At 28.5% G+C, this 18,479-nt stretch overlaps 3 protein-coding genes and 1 non-coding gene across 4 annotated transcripts; 2 read left to right on the plus strand and 2 right to left on the minus strand.

Annotated features, from left to right (window-relative positions):
- Positions 1-1,518: 1,518 nt before the first annotated feature.
- LOC113852243 lies at positions 1,519-2,430 on the minus strand. The gene has a single exon (XM_027482481.1). The coding sequence runs from the start codon at positions 2,428-2,430 to the stop codon at positions 1,519-1,521; it is 912 nt and encodes a 303-aa protein (XP_027338282.1).
- Positions 2,431-4,611: 2,181 nt separating this feature from the next.
- LOC113852860 (universal stress protein PHOS34) lies at positions 4,612-5,969 on the minus strand. Its single transcript, XM_027483247.1, has 4 exons — positions 5,695-5,969; positions 5,326-5,435; positions 4,936-5,054; positions 4,612-4,840 (listed from the first exon to the last, which is right to left on the minus strand). The coding sequence occupies exons 1-4, from the start codon at positions 5,867-5,869 to the stop codon at positions 4,759-4,761; spliced, it is 486 nt and encodes a 161-aa protein (XP_027339048.1). The 5' UTR covers positions 5,870-5,969; the 3' UTR covers positions 4,612-4,758.
- Positions 5,970-8,999: 3,030 nt separating this feature from the next.
- On the plus strand, positions 9,000-10,784 carry LOC113853299 (DELLA protein RGL1-like). The gene has a single exon (XM_027483865.1). The coding sequence runs from the start codon at positions 9,000-9,002 to the stop codon at positions 10,782-10,784; it is 1,785 nt and encodes a 594-aa protein (XP_027339666.1).
- Positions 10,785-12,136: 1,352 nt separating this feature from the next.
- On the plus strand, positions 12,137-12,208 carry TRNAH-GUG. The gene has a single exon. It is a non-coding gene; the product is annotated as a tRNA-His (tRNA).
- Positions 12,209-18,479: the final 6,271 nt, after the last annotated feature.

Here is an 18,479-nt window from a genome sequence, read left to right on the forward strand (position 1 = left end):
AGCAAAGTCAAGTTAAAAGCTTGTAAAGCTCTTATCCCAAGTCCTCCATGTGCCTTTTCTCTACGTACATCTTTTCACATAACTCAACGTATTCTTTTTTTTTTTTTTTTTTATCATCGTTCCCGTTCATTCAATTGATAATTTTGAAGCAATGATTTAAGATGAGAAATGATGCCTTGTGGCGTTTCGAAGAAAGTATATTAAAATGGAATGCAAAGATTTGAAAACATAAGTTCAATAAAACGATAGCAACACTCCAAAGAGGAAATGACAAGAGGGATTTTCACACAAAAAAAAGAAGAAGTAAAACTCGTATTGTCAAAATTATTTTGCTTAGTTAAAAAACTTAAAGGGGAGAAAAGAAAAAAATAAAAGAACTAAAAATCTTTTCTTTTCTTTTTTTTTTTTTTGGTAAACTTGACTTATTTAAGATGAAAAAAATACATAAGATAAAATATATATATATATATATGTATGTATATATATATATATATATATATATATATATATATATATATATATGAGTGTTTCTCTTTCAACCATATACAGATTTAGAAACTAAATACGTACATATGGTTGCATTACTTCAATTACTCTTAATTTGAACAATTAAGGTTAATGGTTTTATTTGTATGGGGAACAATGAGTAAATTGTTTTATTTCATTTTGCTTGTTCTTGCAAATTAAATACAAGTCTTTTCCTTCAATTTTATTAAAATATCTCAATCTTTGAACCAAATATACAAATAGCTGAACTAGTCAACGAATTCTGCGATGGCACAGTAATTTTGATCCCAAACATAATTTAACCCTAGAAAGAAATTGATAGTTCACACGGTGATAGCATGATTTTGTGAATTCAAATTGCTCCAACATGTTCAAGGTCCAGCTAGCATGTTTATCACAGAAGTCATATAAAAGTTCCAACAGAAACTTTACAAGATTAATTCATGACAAACCCTTCCTGTCTAGTGAACAAAAAAATTGACGAAACTCCAACAAATTTATTTGATTATGAACATTTTTTTCAAATCAAAATACGAAATTAGATTCATCCGTAAATGCGAGATACAAATCCCTTGCCTAGTGCTCACGCTGAAATAACTCTTTCCTTATAAGGAAAGTTGAGGAAGACCTAATTTAGATAAAGGTTAATAAAATACACATTTTATTTTTTATAATTGATATTTATTTATAAATTAGTTTTTATATCTAAAAAATTTATGGTTTTAATTTCTATGATAATATCTTGTTATATTTTGGTTTGTTCTATTCTATTACATTTTTACACATTATAATTAACAAACAGGAAATCAAATCGCTGGTTAACTTGCTACCATGCTTAGATGAAAAGAGTACTCAGAAATTAACAAGGTTTATGAAAAGGAAAAGAAAACAATTGATACATACATTGCACAAATATACGCACATAGTTCATGTCCTCACCCAACTAAAATTTTCTGTACACATAAAATATTAATGACGAAACTAGGCCATACAACGTTTTACAAACACCCTCTAATAAGGAATCAAAGAAGCAATAGCAAGGCAATTACTAGCGGTAATGGTGACTAAACCTTCGGAATTAGCAACTGGTGAGGTGGATTTGAGATCCTCAAACCCACTCTCGCACGTGGAAACATCTGCCATAACAGCGCTAAGCATGACGGTAACGGTGCCAAGATCACGTGACGGAATGGCATCCATGGCTCTCTGAAGGTTTTCCATGGCGTCAGAGTACTGATTCCTGCAATCAGTGAGCAAAGAATCCAGCTCGGGTGAGCTACCAAAGTACTTCTTCACCTTGCTTATGGTGAACCTTATCTGGTGACCGCAAGCCTTTATGGAAGCTTCTAGAACGTTCATGACGTCGAAATGGTCGTTCAAAAAGGGTGTGATGGTGGAAAGACACACGTCAGGGTAGTCCGTGTGGGAACATATCTGTTTCACCGCTTGGTATTTGATCATTTTGGTTTTGGTTTGGGATTCTTCGGAGTTGACTTGTTCGGGCATTACGAGGGAGTTGCCACGTAGTACTGTTCCTTTGAGGATGTCTGAGAAAGCAGAAGAGAAGGAGGAAGGTGAATGAGCGAAGCCTTCCTCTGATGTTGGGTTGCTATTGGGTGTTTCTGAAGGAGGGAAGGGGAATGGAAGCTCTGAGTCTGAGAATTGTGGGGGAAAGGCTTCGTTTGGTAACAATGCGTTTTTGGTATCGTGGGCCGTGCATTTTCCTAGTGCAAAACAAACAAGGATTATGGAGAAGAGCGAGTGGGTGATGAAGGGGATTTGGATTTTGTTGTTGGGTTTCATTGTTTGTGTTTTTTGGAGGTTGGTGATGTGGGATTGTGGAGGGAGATTTAATCTGTGAGGGAAACTGAAGGTAGCTGAATTGTCCTTCAAAATAGGATGACATTGAGGAATGGTAACCATTGTTTATTCTGCTGTTTTAGCATTGTTTCTCGGAGTTCGGGGATGGCTATAATTTACCTGATTTTGAAACTACCATCTATTTCCCCTCCTCATAATAGACCATTGGTAGTGTCTTCTCAAAAGCTCTGTTGATGAAGAAACTTACCAGTTTGATTAAAGTTTCGTAAATAAATAAAAAGTACCTTCTATAACTTAATCCGTAACAGAACAATGGAGTGAAATGGAATAAAATGGGATCGTGCTTCATTATTTAACATAATATAAAATTTAATGAAATAGATAAAAAGTATTTATATTTTTCATTTTTTTTCAGTTTCTTTTAAGGGAATGTACTGGTATTAGTACTGACTTTTAAGTATAAAATATATATTATTTTATTTTATTTCTTATTTCATTCTATTTTTTTAATTTTATATTTAGTTTAATTGAATTCAACTCAGATTGTGTATTTGTATAGTAGATGAGTTTATCATTAATTTTTTTTTTTTACATATATAAACGGTCAAACTCAAAATTTTATTTAAATAATATCGAATTACTTGTCACTCAGACTAATTTCTATTAGTTTATTTTATTTTATTTTATTTTATATCATATTATTAATATTTATTTATTTACTTAATTTAATTTTACAAATAATATGAAAATAATCTCTGATCATTTAAAGCATACAAAATGGTCCGGTCCAAACTCACATAATAAAATTCAAAGTTTATATTTTAATTTTTGAGTTTGAATTAAATTTAAAATTTTCTTAACTTAGCTAATCAAGCCTAATACATGTTAAACTCGTAAAAAATTTAAAAATAAAAAATAAAAAATAAAATAAAAATTTATCCATTTTAAACACTTTTTTGCAAGCTAGAATTACATGAGGGTTTTTTTTAGCTCAGCCTACTACCTGTTATAAGTTAGTCTAAATAGGTTGAGTAACTCGTTTTGTGCTTTAATAATTATTGTTACTTTATTATCATCACTTTGTTTGAAGAAAGTTTCAGGTAGTCTTAGATAATATGATTTTAACCACTTATATCATATCATGATACATATTATTATTTTTGTAAATTATAAAATTTGTACACGCATCAGAACGTGACTATATGACCCTTTATCTTATAATTTTTTTTTCATTTGACATATGTTTGAGGTATGAAAATCTCTTATGTTCTATTCCTATCTCATATACAGTTCCATCAATTAAATTGAATTTTGAAGAAAAACAAACACACATTAATTTTTAAATTAAGAAAATTTATAATATTTGTAAAAGTAAACAAAACTAATCCATTAACTTTAAACTAATCTATTATTTTATTTTATATTTTAAAAAATTATAAAATTTAAAATAATTTGTTAAAAGAAAATTTTCTTCTCTCTTTTTCTCCGAAACTCAACTCCAAAAACAATGTGCAGTAAGCAAGTATGCTAATCATAGGTTACAAGTCAGTTGTTGCAAATTGTTTCTTAGATTATTATATTATATAGATATCTTCAAAAACTTGTTTGACCTTCTTTTTGCACCAAAAATCAACACCTGCGAATACGGGTAAAAACAACTAGAAAAGAAAATATCATGTTCATTGCTTCGCTTTTTTCAGTGATTCAACCCCCGGTAACACCCATCAGATTACACAACCTTGTACAGAAGTGTTTATCTTCAAATTCTTCACCACTTACCCGTAAATTAAAGGCTTGCATACCATATCGAAAATCATGTTTGTGCCTTACAATTGTAAATTGGTTATTCAAATTTAAGAATGATGTATATAGGTTACATGAAAGAAATGATAACCTAGCCGAAGCCACCTTAACGCACAACATAAATTAATGCTCCAAGCTCAAAGAATAAGATGATTGATTGAGAATGGTTTTGCTTCGTGCCTCTATAATCGTGCAGCATTTTATTAGCTTGCTACCATGATTGATTTGTATATTTTAACCCGCGGCAATTCAAGGAAGTATATTCAGTTATTCTTTTCATTATTTTGATATCCATCAATTTATTTAACTGTATAACAAAAAATAATAATAACAATTATACATGGTATTACATTATTATATGAAACGATAAAAAAATAAAATGATATTAAGAAAAAACAGAAACATCAAAAAAGATTTTATTAAATTTAAGAGAAGGATAAATGTAATTTATCTATAAGATTAGAGTGGATACAAGAGATTCTAAATAGATTTTATTCCCTAATCATCATTCATCAGCGTAAGAATGTGAACAATTTCGAAGTAGGCAAATGAGTGAATTCGTTGATGATATATATTACACACAAACTTATACGTTTAATATATTTCTACATCAAATTAGAAAATTAATTAATGGTCTGCTCTCTTCACCACAGTAACGGGACAACTGGCGTTATTCACCACGTAGTTGCTTACGCTACCCATTATGGCCCTGTAAAAAGAAGGGGAAAAAAATGAAATTCATTGAATTTTCAATAACTCAAGAATCAGAAATGACCAATGGGGACTTGGTTGAGTTCTAGCTACCTTCTAATGGTGCCAAGGCCTCTGTTCCCCATGGTAAGGCAATCCACAGGAATGTGATCAACTGCTTCGCATATCTTCTCACGAGCATCTCCCCAATAGATCTTCATTAGCACCATAATCTGCCACCCAAAAACCCCAAAAATTACTCCGATGAAGTATATAGCATGAACAATATTTTTTAATCTATGCTGCGCTGGTAAAAATTATCGTATGATCTACAACTCCCTAAACAAAGTAAGAATTTGGATCCTAATGTGATATGATCATGTTAAAAGAAAAAATATATAATTTTTACTAAACGAAGACCCATAAAATATAGATCATAAGTACTTGAAACTTAAACTTGACACTATAAATTAAATTTAAATCTGCAGAATAAATCATCCATACATTTTTTTGCTTTGCAGCGGTTGAGACAATATCAATTACTTCGGGATCAGGTTTCAGATCATATTTCTTCATGAGCGTAGGGTCAGAGAACTCGGCTAGGGGTATGAGAGCTGCATTTATATCAATACATTAATTAATTAATGACCAAACAAAGAAAATTTGGGCTTTAACAACAATCGGACACGGCCAAGCGATGTTTCATATCATATATATAAATAAATTGCCAAAAATCTCAAATATATTATATATCGAATCACCCCACAAATTTAATAGAATATTTGTTGTATTCACATAATTGTGGGGACGTGAATTGGAAAATATATGCAATGGTGAATCTAATTAAGGGAGGGATTAATGAGGAATACTAACGAGTGCCTGTACTTTCCCAGAGTTGTATCTCGCCGTGCTCGTAGCCTGAGGGGCGAATGATAATAAGAATGAGGTGATCTCCTTCTTTCACAAAGTTATCTACCGTCCATTGAAGTGCTGTGATGCTGCATGGTGAGAAATCCACTGCCACGCCCAATCTTCTAGTGCTTGCCATTTTTCTTGGGAATGAGACCTCTTTGCTTTTCAGTTTTCACTCTCTGTAGGTGTGAGTTTATTTGATTTGATTTGATTTTTGTGCGAATGTGAATGGAGATGAGAGGTTGATGATGACAAATACCGCAATGTCTGAGGCTGGCACTAAATGACAGCGACAATGGCGTTCAAGGTTGGTGGCTGAGATTCTCCCGCACATTTGACTTTTTATGAGGTTCGCCAAGGATGGTAATTATCTGTCTCCCACTGTTCCATGTAAATAAATAATCGGGGTAAATAATTCAGAGCTTCTTTCTTAATGATTTTAGAAAATAGATATTTTTAAAAAAAATGAGTTTTCTGAATGAAAATATTCACAACCAAAATTCTATATTCTATCTTCACACTCATATTTGAGTAAAGGAAGAAGAGAGAATATTATAATCCGGCCTTTTTATAAAGCAGCAGTGTATATTTGCACATATATTAAAAGTATTTTAACTTAATTTTAAGATCTAAAAATAATTTAAATTATAATTTTTAAGTGGAATTAAAAATTTTATAGCAAAAATTTTATTATAAATTTACTTTTAAACAATAATTTTGTTAATTTTTTATATTCTAATATAATAATTCTTATTTAAAAAAATTATTATTATTTGTCTAAACTATGAATTATTCACAAAGTAATTGTGTTTAAGATAAATAGAATCATTGTGGACGTCAGACCCTCCTTTTAAGTTCTAGTGTCGTTAAAGCAAATATATTAAATACTGAAACAATAAAAAAAATTGTTATCTATAATTAATCTACCTAATTCAAATAAGATTGTTTTATATAAAAAAAAGTTTATAGTTTTTTAAAAAATCTCAATATAAAAGATATCACTTGAAACTCATTTTTAAATAAAATTAATTTTATTACCTCGTGAAGATTTAAAAGTAACATAATATTTAACCTTAAGAAATTAGTTAAGTATAATAAGATAAAACATCGCATTTGTTACTTTATAGTTTTGAAACACACCCATTCTGCATGTTTTCTTAGAATAAGGTAAATTTAAGCAATTTAATAGTGTTTTTTAAGGTACTTTTCCTAAATGTGTGATCATTTCCCTAAATATCTTGTACAAAAAAAGTAGTATAATATTTTATTATATTTTTTTATTATTTTATTTTACCTTTTTATATTAGCTATATTAGATGTATATGCCATACCTTATATGTGTATAACTACTATTTTTCTTATTAAATTTATCTAAGTATCTTGATTCCGGACATTTTTACATCAGGCCCTACCTCGTGGTATTATTAATATTTTTTTCAATCACATGATCGATCTTCTCATTTCAATTATTCAGTCTCTTTGTTTCTTTATTAAATTGCTTTTATTTTTATATAATATTTATTGAATAGAAAGAAAAGAAAGCAAGGGTGTGTTTTGATAATATTACTTAAGAAACATTTTGTAAGTGTAAATATTACTTAGTGAATTATAAATTTGATAAATTTGCTTATCGTAGAACCCTTTTCATCATAATTAAAAGCTATTAGATTGTTTTTAAGCTTTTTATTATTTACGTTTAAACGGATTACATACAAGTTTACACAGTTGAAAATGCAACATAGAAACCTCAAAAAGATTGGGGGAATTCGTGATTATTTGCTGTCTATCAATGCAACTTGACTCTTCAACTAGAGGTGTATTGAGTTGATACAAGTATGATATAGAGCTATTTAGCTAGTTTCCCCTTATGAACATGACTCGATTGTTACCTTTGTCATGTCTTTCTTTGAACCATTTAGTCTCCCTAAAATTGAGGCCTTGTTGATGACCCAAGATAAAAGAATAGAAGATCATGGAATTCCCTTTTAATGCGAGCAATGCAAACAACTTTGCTTGAGGTAAGATTAGAAGATAATGAATTTTAAGTTTCAGTGATTTAAAACAGAGAAAGAGACATACTAAACATACATGCATGTTTGTGAAAAATATATAATTTTTCTTATTATAATTTTAATCATCAAATCATTTTCATTTTTTTCCTCATCAAAATTACAATACATATGTTCTATCTTACTTTTACTCAAACAAAACAAAACTAATTCTAACATCCCTAAATGATGTTTGTTTCTTATTTAACTTTGTCCGAGATGAAGATTTGACTAATTCTTCTCATGTAATTGGCATATAATGTTCAGAAACTATCTTTCATCGATGGTTGCCTTCAAGGATACCTATCAGGCAGATTATACGTTTTCTCGAATAATTTTAGAGAACGGAGCTTATCCATAAGTTGTTTGCAAATCTTTCTTATTCTTAATTCATTTTTCTATGATCACTTCTTAGAAGCTAGATAAGAGTATGAAGAGACAGTTTTTCGACTTTTAGCTCCGAACTGATCCTTGAAATAATCAAATTTATTGATTTATTTATATATTAATTTAACATCACACGGACACGGAGTTGCCATGATTGAATAAAAAGCAGCATTTCTGTTGTCAGAACACAACTTTGAGAGCTGCTTCTTTGTTGAATACTTGATCCTGGACTATATTTTACTTCCTTTTGTCGTTTTTCATTTGCATTTTTCTTGTACAATAATCCTTATTTATTATATTTACTTAGTGAAATATTTGAATTTTTTGGCTGAAAGTAAATAAAAATTAAATCCATTTATAACATGTTTTTTAGTTTGTCTTCTCTGTCTACATACTCCATCTTTGTTTAAACTTTGCTGGCTTCTGTCTCCTGTCTCCTGTCTCCTGGACCGAATTTCTTAGGAATTTCAGCAAAATAAGAGCATGCATTTTTGTCTCAACCACCAAAAGAAATGTAAAAGTAAAAATAAAATCATGCAATTTATTGAATTATAATAAATTTCGCTGGCTTTCTGTATGCAGGCCTCCTTGATCACATCGGCACATCATGAATGAGTTGATGACAACATCAATGTTAACTGTACTAGATGGATCTAGTATGAGAACTAGTCAAATTTACATTAAAATAATCATAGTAAAAAAAAATCAAAGTGTGAGGGGTACTAATAATCTTGTTGCCTTTGTTCTAAAGAGAATTAATTACTTGATTGAAGAAACATATTTGAAACTGATCAAACCAAAAACAAAGTTTAAAGTTTGTTTCAATTTAAGATGGAAGACTCGTATCATTTCAGTGAGTTCAGTTTCAATGCTATTGAAGACAATTCGAGTTCATCCAACGATATATTCTGGGCTACTGAGGGACTAAATGAAGTGAAAATGGTTAAATTTTCAGGAGCAGAACATTGGGGAGAATCAAGGGGAATTGACTCACTTTGTTCTAATTTTGGGTTCTTCCCAGATGGTCCATCAGAAGAAGGGTACCTTCTATCCACTAATGAACAAAATTATCATCTTCAACCATCATATCATGATTATTCTCAATTTGATAACCTACACTTTGACATGGTATCTTCACCACTCCAATTTCATAAACAATATCAACCCATGGCTTCACTTTGTCACCCAAAAAAGGAAAAGCCACACTCAACTACTTCTTTAGCTTCACTAGAGATTTTGAAGAACTATGGAAAGGGCTTCAGGAGGTTATGTAATGAAGGGAAGAAAACCCTTCAGCCAGTTGATGGTTTGGTTGCAGTCACAAATGAGAAAAAGCTCTCAACTGAAGACGTTATGAAGGTAGCTGGAACAAGGTTCATTCAATCTTCATCTTCAGAGTCACAAGAAGGTTTTAAATTCTTGGACACTCACCCTTTTGGTTTTTCTTTCTCTGGTCTCTCTGATGAAGAGAAAGAGGATGTGGCACTTGCTGAGTCCCTCTTGGCTTCTGCTGAGAAAGTTGGGTATCAACAATTTGAGCGTGCTAGCAAATTGCTGAGTCATTGTGAATCATTGGCTTCCAAGACTGGGAACCCTGTTAAGCGTGTGGTTCATTATTTTGCTGAAGCACTTCGCCAGAGAATAGATAGAGAAACAGGAAGAGTTTCATCGAAAGATTTACAAAAACTTGAGTTATTTGATCCTGAAAAGGCAGCTAAGGAACTAAACCCAACTATTGTTGCATTTTATGAAGATCTTCCTTTTTGTCAAATTGCAGTGTTCACTTCAATCCAAGCTATAATAGACAATGTAGCTGATGCAAAAAAGATTCATGTTATTGATCTTGAAATCAGAAAGGGTGGCCAATGGACAATCCTAATGAAAGCCCTTGAGTCAAGACATGAATGTCCAATTGAGCTTCTAAAGATAACAGCTGTTGAAAGTGGAACCACTTCAAAACATATAGTTGAGGACACTGGTAAGAGATTGAAGGATTTTGCACAATGCTTGAACATACCCTTCTATTTCAATGTAGTTATGGTACCAGACATGTTGCATCTTAAAGAAGAGCAGTTTGACATAGATCCTGAGGAAACAATTGCAGTTTACTCTCAGTGTGCACTTAGAATCAATATTCAACATTCAAAGCAGCTTGAAACCCTCATGAGGGTGATTAGAACCATAAATCCTAATGTGATGGTGGTAATTGAAATTGAAGCAAACCACAATTCTACATCTTTTGTGAACCGTTTCATTGAGGCCCTTTTCTTCTTTAGTGCATTTTTTGATTGTCTTGAGACTTGTATGAAAGGGGATGAGAAAAACCGAATGATTATGGAGTCAATGTACTTCAATCATGGAATCAGGAATATTGTGGCCGAAGAAGGAGAAGAAAGAAAGACCAGAAATGTGAAGGTTGATGTGTGGAGGGCCTTTTTCTCACGCTATGGAATGGTGGAGACAGAGTTGAGCTCTTTATCTTTATACCAAGCAGATTTGGTTGCTAAAAGATTTCCCTGTGCAAGGTTTTGCACACTCAATATGAATGGGCGTTGCCTTCTTATTGGATGGAAAGGAACACCAATTAGCTCTGTCTCTGTTTGGAAATTCCTTTGAGGACAACTACAAGATTTTTGTTTCATATTGTCCCTTGTCAATGTCACTATATCATCCCATGTGCAGTGTTATCATTACTAGTTTTCTTGGCAAACTTATGGAATGGTTAGATTCAGTTTAAATGTTTATGAATCTAAGTTTATTTCAACCTTGTTTGTTATAGTTTACGCATTGAATTTACCTTTATAGTTCTTCCATCGTGAATTCCAACACACTTGTCTTGGAACTCAGTTTAAGTTACAGCCCTGTTTAGTTAATGGTGTTCACGTGTGTTTACTACAAAGTATAAAAGCCGTTTGTGGGGTGTTTTGATATATTAATAATGAAGTATAAGATTTCTGGTTTATTTTGTTGATTTAGATTACTGTAAATTTTGCTCTAGAGCATCCTCAACTGTCTAATTCATTGGAGTTGAATAGATATGTTGTTTATAATTTTTATATGATTTTATCATGATATTTATTTTTTTGTAATCTATACAATTTAGGCTTTGTAAAAGTTGTCATGTTGAATTAATAGAATTAAGAATTTAAAATATAGGTTTAAATAAAATATTGTTTTCTATAAATTTCAATTGTTAAAGTCTTGGTTTCGTATAATCTTTTGCCTTCAATATGTTTCAGTATTTTATGTACATCTATATTCTTTTCCATGTTTCAGTTATTTTCTATATTTTGTATCCTTATGTTTCAGTATTGCAACTCATTTTTCACTGATTTCGACTCTAATTTACATTCATCAAATTGTATCTGTTTCTGAAAGATTAAAAAATACAGGAATGGTTACTTAAAGAAATTTTTTTAGAAATAAGACTAAGTTAAATATATATTATAATAAACATTACAAAAAAAATATATTTAAACTTCAAATTCTTTTATACACGTAAATCTAAGATTTTCAAGACATTTAAACCTAAAATATAATGCATAAATTGTTCAAAACAAATATATTTAGATTAAGCTTAATTATTCTTTTAGTTTTTTATATTTAAATGGAAACAAGAGTTTAGTTTCTCTAATTTTGATAATCATACTTAATTATTTAAATTAAATATTTTATTTTAAAAACTCATCCAATAATTTAAAAAATATAAATATGTGACGTACTCTTGATTTGTATAAATTGGTGTGAAATTTTATAAAATATTATAAAGCAATTTAAATTTTTATTTATAAATTTGTGTAAAATAATAATATATTATACTTTTATTAAAAATTAAATGAAAAATTTAGAATAAATAATTAAAAACAACAAATATTTAAAAAAAATGAAAGAAATTAAAATTACCTAGTACAGAAAATAAAACCTTTAGAATATGTAAGGGTTAAATAAAATTGCGAACACCATTGAAAGTGGCTGTAGTTTAGTGGTAAGAATTCCACGTTGTGGCCGTGGAGACCTGGGCTCGAATCCCAGCAGCCACATTTTTATCCATCTTTTTTAAATAAATTAGTAAAATTGTATGAGTTTACACAATGATTCTCTTCCTCGTTTTTTAATTAATAACAAATAAATATTTAATTATTTGATTGATAATAAATATCTAATTAGTTAACTAAATAGTTTATAATAAATAAACAATAACAATAATATTTAATATAATATTACATATCATTTTTAATTATTTCACATATTTTAGTTGATTATATAACTAGTTTTTTTTACAAAAAGTTCTAATTAATTAACCACTTATAAATTATAAAATTTCAATTAATTTATCAGTTACGTTTTACAAATTGGAAGCTTTTAATTAATTTTATTAAATAAAATCTTATTCAATTTTTAATTGGATCAACCTCCTGATAAACCAAGCTAAGTAAATAATTGGATAAGTATTCTTTTTATTTTCAAATATGTTATATTTACATTTATATTTACTTTTTTAAATGTCAATCAATATTACATTAAAAATTAGTTATGTATGTTAAGATTAATTAAAATTAATTATAACTTTTATTAATTTAAATTAATAAAAATTATATTATTAAAAAATTATAAAAAATAAACATATTTATTATCTTAAAATTATAAAAATATTCAATACATATTGTTTATAATAATTTAAAATATTGAATTATATATTTAATAATTTTTAACATATGTTCTGTATAGAAAATGTATTGATAAGTTTTTTTATACAAGAATAAGAGGTATATATATATATATATATATATATATATATATATAATTACTTATTTCAATGATATAATTTTGTTTGAGTCAAGTAAAATTATTATGAACAATAATTTTTAAATATTTAATATAATTATATTCACTGTGTTATATAATCACTTAAAAAGATATATATCTTTTTTAAAATTTTAAAATATTTATATATTTTATTTTCTTAATCATTAATAATAAAATTTAATATTTAAAATTTATTCATCTTTCTTTAAATAATAATAATAAAAACTTCTTCCGCCGTATATATGCCGTGTTACGTACCCGTTAAAAAGAAATTTGATCCTTCAACAATGGTATCTGAATCCGTTTTGGTCAACAAGTTTACTTACTTTACCTTCAATTAACGCACCGACCAAATGGACTTGATTGGCCCGAATCAATGCCTTTAGTTACTTGTTAAAGTTTTTAATTGCTTTTCTTGAAAGAAAATAATTTGTTAATTGCTATGTAAAACAATAAGTTATTACTCCCTAAAATTTTACAAACTTTAAATATTAATAAAATATAAATTTAATTTAAATACACTGTCTCTTAGATATTAAAATATAATTGTAATCCGTAATGCCTTAGGTGTAGAAATAAGAAACACGTATTAAGATTAAAAAATTCACTAATCATTTAATTATTGATCTCTATCTTAAGTAATCACACAATTAAGGCATTAACTTTATATATATTTAAGTAAATTCTCCAATTTTTCAATTGTAGAACTTCTACAATTCATTAAATTAAATGTAGAAGAAGTGATTACAGCTTGAATGAGAAATCATCATTTCTTAACCTAAGAAATCTAGTAATTGATTAAAAAAATAATAAAAATATAGATAATCTCAATATGAAACTCTATTGATCCTCAAGTCTTACTCCGACAACGTATAGATATTTAAAAGCATTCCAGAGAAAAATAATTGCATTTTTGCTTAAAAAAGTAACCAAAATCTCCAACTAAACACCCTTAACTATTTTTATTATTTTTGTATAAGTCAATTTGGCCTCACTTCATGTTCTAGCGTGATCTTACTCTAGAATTTTTTTTAGAAATTAACTATTTATTATTAGTGAATGAAGTCTTGCTTCAATTCTGCATGAAGTCTTATTCAGAGTTCTCTATTATTATTAGAAAGTGAGGCCTTGCTTAAATTTTATACGAGATCATTCTACGGTTCATATGAAATCTTGTTTGTGAGTTTTTCTTGAAACTCTGCCTTCCTTCAATCATATGATTTAAATTATGCTATATAAACTTCTAGAAGAAGTAAAAAAAATTAACACAAAAATTACTTTAAACCAAACTAACATCAAACATAATAACTTTTAAACAACTTAAAATTAAACTGTTTTAACAAGTAAAATGAAGCAAAACATTGTATTCTAACGTAAAATAACATAAGTGGATTTATCAAGTATAAGATGGTTGTGAAAAGAGATAAATAAATAACGAAGAAAAAAAATAAAGAAAAGAGTGATGACAAATATGACAAAAAAAGATATAGAAGTAAAAAAGGAAACGAAAGTAAAATTATTTAATAATACGCTGTACAAATTAATAATCATGATAGGTTAATTACTCCATTACACCAAATACCACGCATTCTATATTTCTCTTCCTTAAGTATTTATAAGTTCTATTTTTTTCACATAAATTTTTTTAATATACTTTTTTCTATAATTACTAAAACACAACTTTTTTTTCTCAAGTAATTAATTTTGAATTTAATAATGAGTATAAAATAATATCAAAATTTCCCTTAAAAGAAAAAAGTTTTTCTTTAGACTAGGAGAAACTTTTGTATAGTCAAAGATTATAGTAGTTTTCACCGATAACATTTAACATGTATTAAAATTATTTACTTGTCTGATTAATTGAGACTATCATGTTTCCGATCATAAAAGAAATCCTCCTAGATTAGAGAGTGTTTTATTCTATCTTTGCTTATAGTCTTTGATTCGAGTCCGAGAAACTCCTGACGTGTTCAATTGTCCAAATCGTTTTATTTCACCATTCATTACAAGCTAACCATACCCCATGAGTTGTCACAATATCCATCATGAATCCAAAACGGATTTTAACAAACTGAGAAATGATTTTATAATCAGAACCAAATAAAGATTTCTTTCACACCATGAACTGTAAATATCTCAAGAGAAAGAGATAGATAAGAAAAAGAAAAATAGAATAATAAATATATGATTGGTTCGAGAAAAAGAAGTAATAAAACAAAAGAATAAAGTGAGTATTAATTTGGAATTGTCAAAATATCAAGGTTGATGAAAGAATATGACTTTATTTTGAGAGAATATTTGCAAAGTCGAGGCTTCCCTCTTAAGTTTGCATTATTCATAGAAATATTATTCTTCAAAGCATGTATAAAAGGAGGTTTTGATATGCTAGCTAAATGGCATCAATCTGAGTGAGAACGAGGCAGAGAAACTACTCATATAATATACATATATAGTGCACCATATTTACGCCATGGCTGAACTTCAAAAGAGAATGGAAGAATCCAAGGGCTTGGGTTTTGTTGGTGGTGAAACTCAAAAACCTCAACCAAATATGCCTTCTAGTTCCTTCCCAATTCCTTTACCAGGAAGGAATCGCCAAGCAAATAGATACTACCCATGGAATTGGAAGGAAAGGACAGTAAAACAAGCCGCAGGCAACACTAACGGGGCAAATGAGAAACCAACTTTGATGACTTAAAGGTATTTTATATATGTAAATATGCCACTCGAGGAGTTATACTATCTATGAAGATGTGAAACATATAACTATAATCGTTGTTGTTCTCTAGTGGATGGTGACATAGTTCGAGAATAAAAGGTTTGCTAGGCTAGAATATCTTAGAATAGTTTTATTATAGATTATTAATGTGTGTGTTGTAAGTGTTATGACTTTTATTTTTACTTTCTCTTATTTCGGTGGTGTGTTACAACTTGAGAATAATTAAGGACTTTATCGCTGCTTTAATTAGTGGGAGGTTTTACCAATTGGGTAACTTGGTTTGCTCCAATTTGGTTGTATGTGGGTTTGCTTTCTCCATTCAGAGCTTCGCTTGTACCCTCTTTTATTTTATTTTAATTAAAAATTAACCTAGTACTTATCTGGTACCGCCATGTTTACGTTCGTGGTTCATCTATTTATTCAAAGACGACCAGCTTTTAATTAAAATGTATTCATGGGTTAGTCAGAATTCAAAGTAAGAATAACTGAAAATTTTGTTTACCAATCATCCTCACACGCTGCTATGATATGATATGTGCTGGCTGTGCGTTGGTTTGATTTGAATCAACTCGATTAAGTTTAAAAATCAAACCAAATGAAGAAAATACAATTATATTTAATTAGTTCGAGTATTATTTTCGTGATTTGAACTCGAATTTTGTAGTTCTAATCAATTGACCCTTTCTTTCTAACGTATATATACAAAATACTTATTTTAATCAGCTAATTCAATATTTTATATGATTTTAATTTATTTACTTTTAAATGTAGTATGCTATGACATCGCTTTAGTTAAAAAGGATGATTATCTAAATCAATAAATCCAAATTCTATCCAGGTTTTAACAATATAACACACATGATCTATTGAACAGAAACCGAGGGTTATCGACTCTTTTTTTTTTTTTTTTAATTGATTCAATTTTTCTCTCTTCAAATTTAACGAAATTAACCAATTTTTCTCCTTTCATAGAATGTAAAAGAAAATGGGATAAGACTCCATAAAATAAATAAATTATAATTTATTTCTTATTCAATTGAAAAGATGTCATAATATACTAAAATTCAAGTATAGATATCCTTTTATTTATTTACTTTAGAAGCAATATCACTTTGGATTAATTTTTTAAGCTAACCATCTTTGTACACTCGGAATAAAAATGCATGAATAAGGATTTTGAAATTAGTATTTTGACATGATAGTATTTAAAATGAGTTTAAATACTTCTGAAAAGTGTACAGACTAATTTAAATGATTCAATTTGTGAAAATGCATAAAAATGATAATTTTAGATAGGAAAATTCAATAAAAAATTAATTTGTCCCATTTTAACAATAAAGATATATACTTTAGTCTTAACTGACTACAAAATTTCAAAAACCGAAATCATATATTAGTCCCTTCCTTTTATTTTTATTTTATGTTTAAGGATTTGTGAATAATTAAGAAAATGTTTGAAATTTTAAATTTTATAAAAAAAATATCACGTAATTTTTTTTTATTATATCATTCATCTATTATACTCTTACCTCTAATCCTGAATATAAGACTCTTTTGAAAAATTTAGTATGGTTTTGTTTGAGACTCCTTGCAAGGTATTCCTTGCATTAATTATTTTCTTGAAAAAATATTTTTAGTGGGGACAACGTAATTAATTAAGTAAAAAATGAGTGACACAAAAAGTCTAAGTAATTTGAAGGATACTTTCGAAAAAAAAAATCTAATTTTTCATAAATTTAATATTATTAATGAAGTTAATATTTTTTTAAAATCTTGCAAAATAGTTAGAAGGGTCTTATATTTTTAAGATTAGAAGTAATAATTAATCCTACTACAATCCTATTTATATATATTAATTATTAATAATTTTTAAATTTAATCATAGGAAATAAAATTTTATTTTTAAGTGTATTAATTATTAATTTGTTTTATACTCTTAACAATTATGATATTTATGTTAGTAAAATATTCATTCTTTACTCATATAAGTGAAAATGTATTCATTCATTTAATATATAAAATGTAAAATTGATAACATTATGTGTATTAAAAGCTTGTGAATTGAATTAATTTGAGGAAAATGTTAAGATTTTAATTTATTCATGTTGAATAAAAATTAAAAAAAAACTTGGAAGGAAGTGCGTCCCAAACAACCAGAGACACAACAACTCTAACAATTTGACTGTTTATTTTACGTTTCGAACCAAGGGCTAAATTGTGAAAAAATGATATTAAAGTTGTATATCAAAGATTTTTCTGAGTAACAAGCATTAATGAACAAAAAGAAAATAATGTTTTCAAAGTTGAATTGCACATTTTGAACAACTGATCACTCTCCTTCCCTCTTTGGTTGGATAAATTTAACTCGTTAAATTCTTACTTATTCTATAATTCGTAGTTCAGCCATTATAATTAGATAAATAATTTTTGGACAAAAGATTAGTTAACTAATTTATTGTGCTTCTGAAGCATTCACATCAGATGACGGCATCTTGAATAGTTTTTAACACGTGAAAAGGCAAAAGCGGACATATGTAGATAGGACCGTATAACGCAACAGATATGAAGAATAATATCTACTTTTTATCGACTATGGCCTATTTATGGATAACTTTGCATTAATTCCTGGACAAGTGTGTGTACTATGTAGTGTGCAAGCTAAGTGCTAAACCATTTCAAGATTGATTCATTAGCATCTGTTAATATGTAAGCAACTCACTTCACAGCGCTTTGATGCCATTATATGTAAGCAACCCACTTCATAGCACTATCACATATGCTAATTG

This window comes from Abrus precatorius, unplaced genomic scaffold, assembly GCF_003935025.1.
Source record: "Abrus precatorius isolate BTA unplaced genomic scaffold, Abrus_2018 Scaffold10, whole genome shotgun sequence".
NCBI lineage: Eukaryota > Viridiplantae > Streptophyta > Magnoliopsida > Fabales > Fabaceae > Abrus > Abrus precatorius.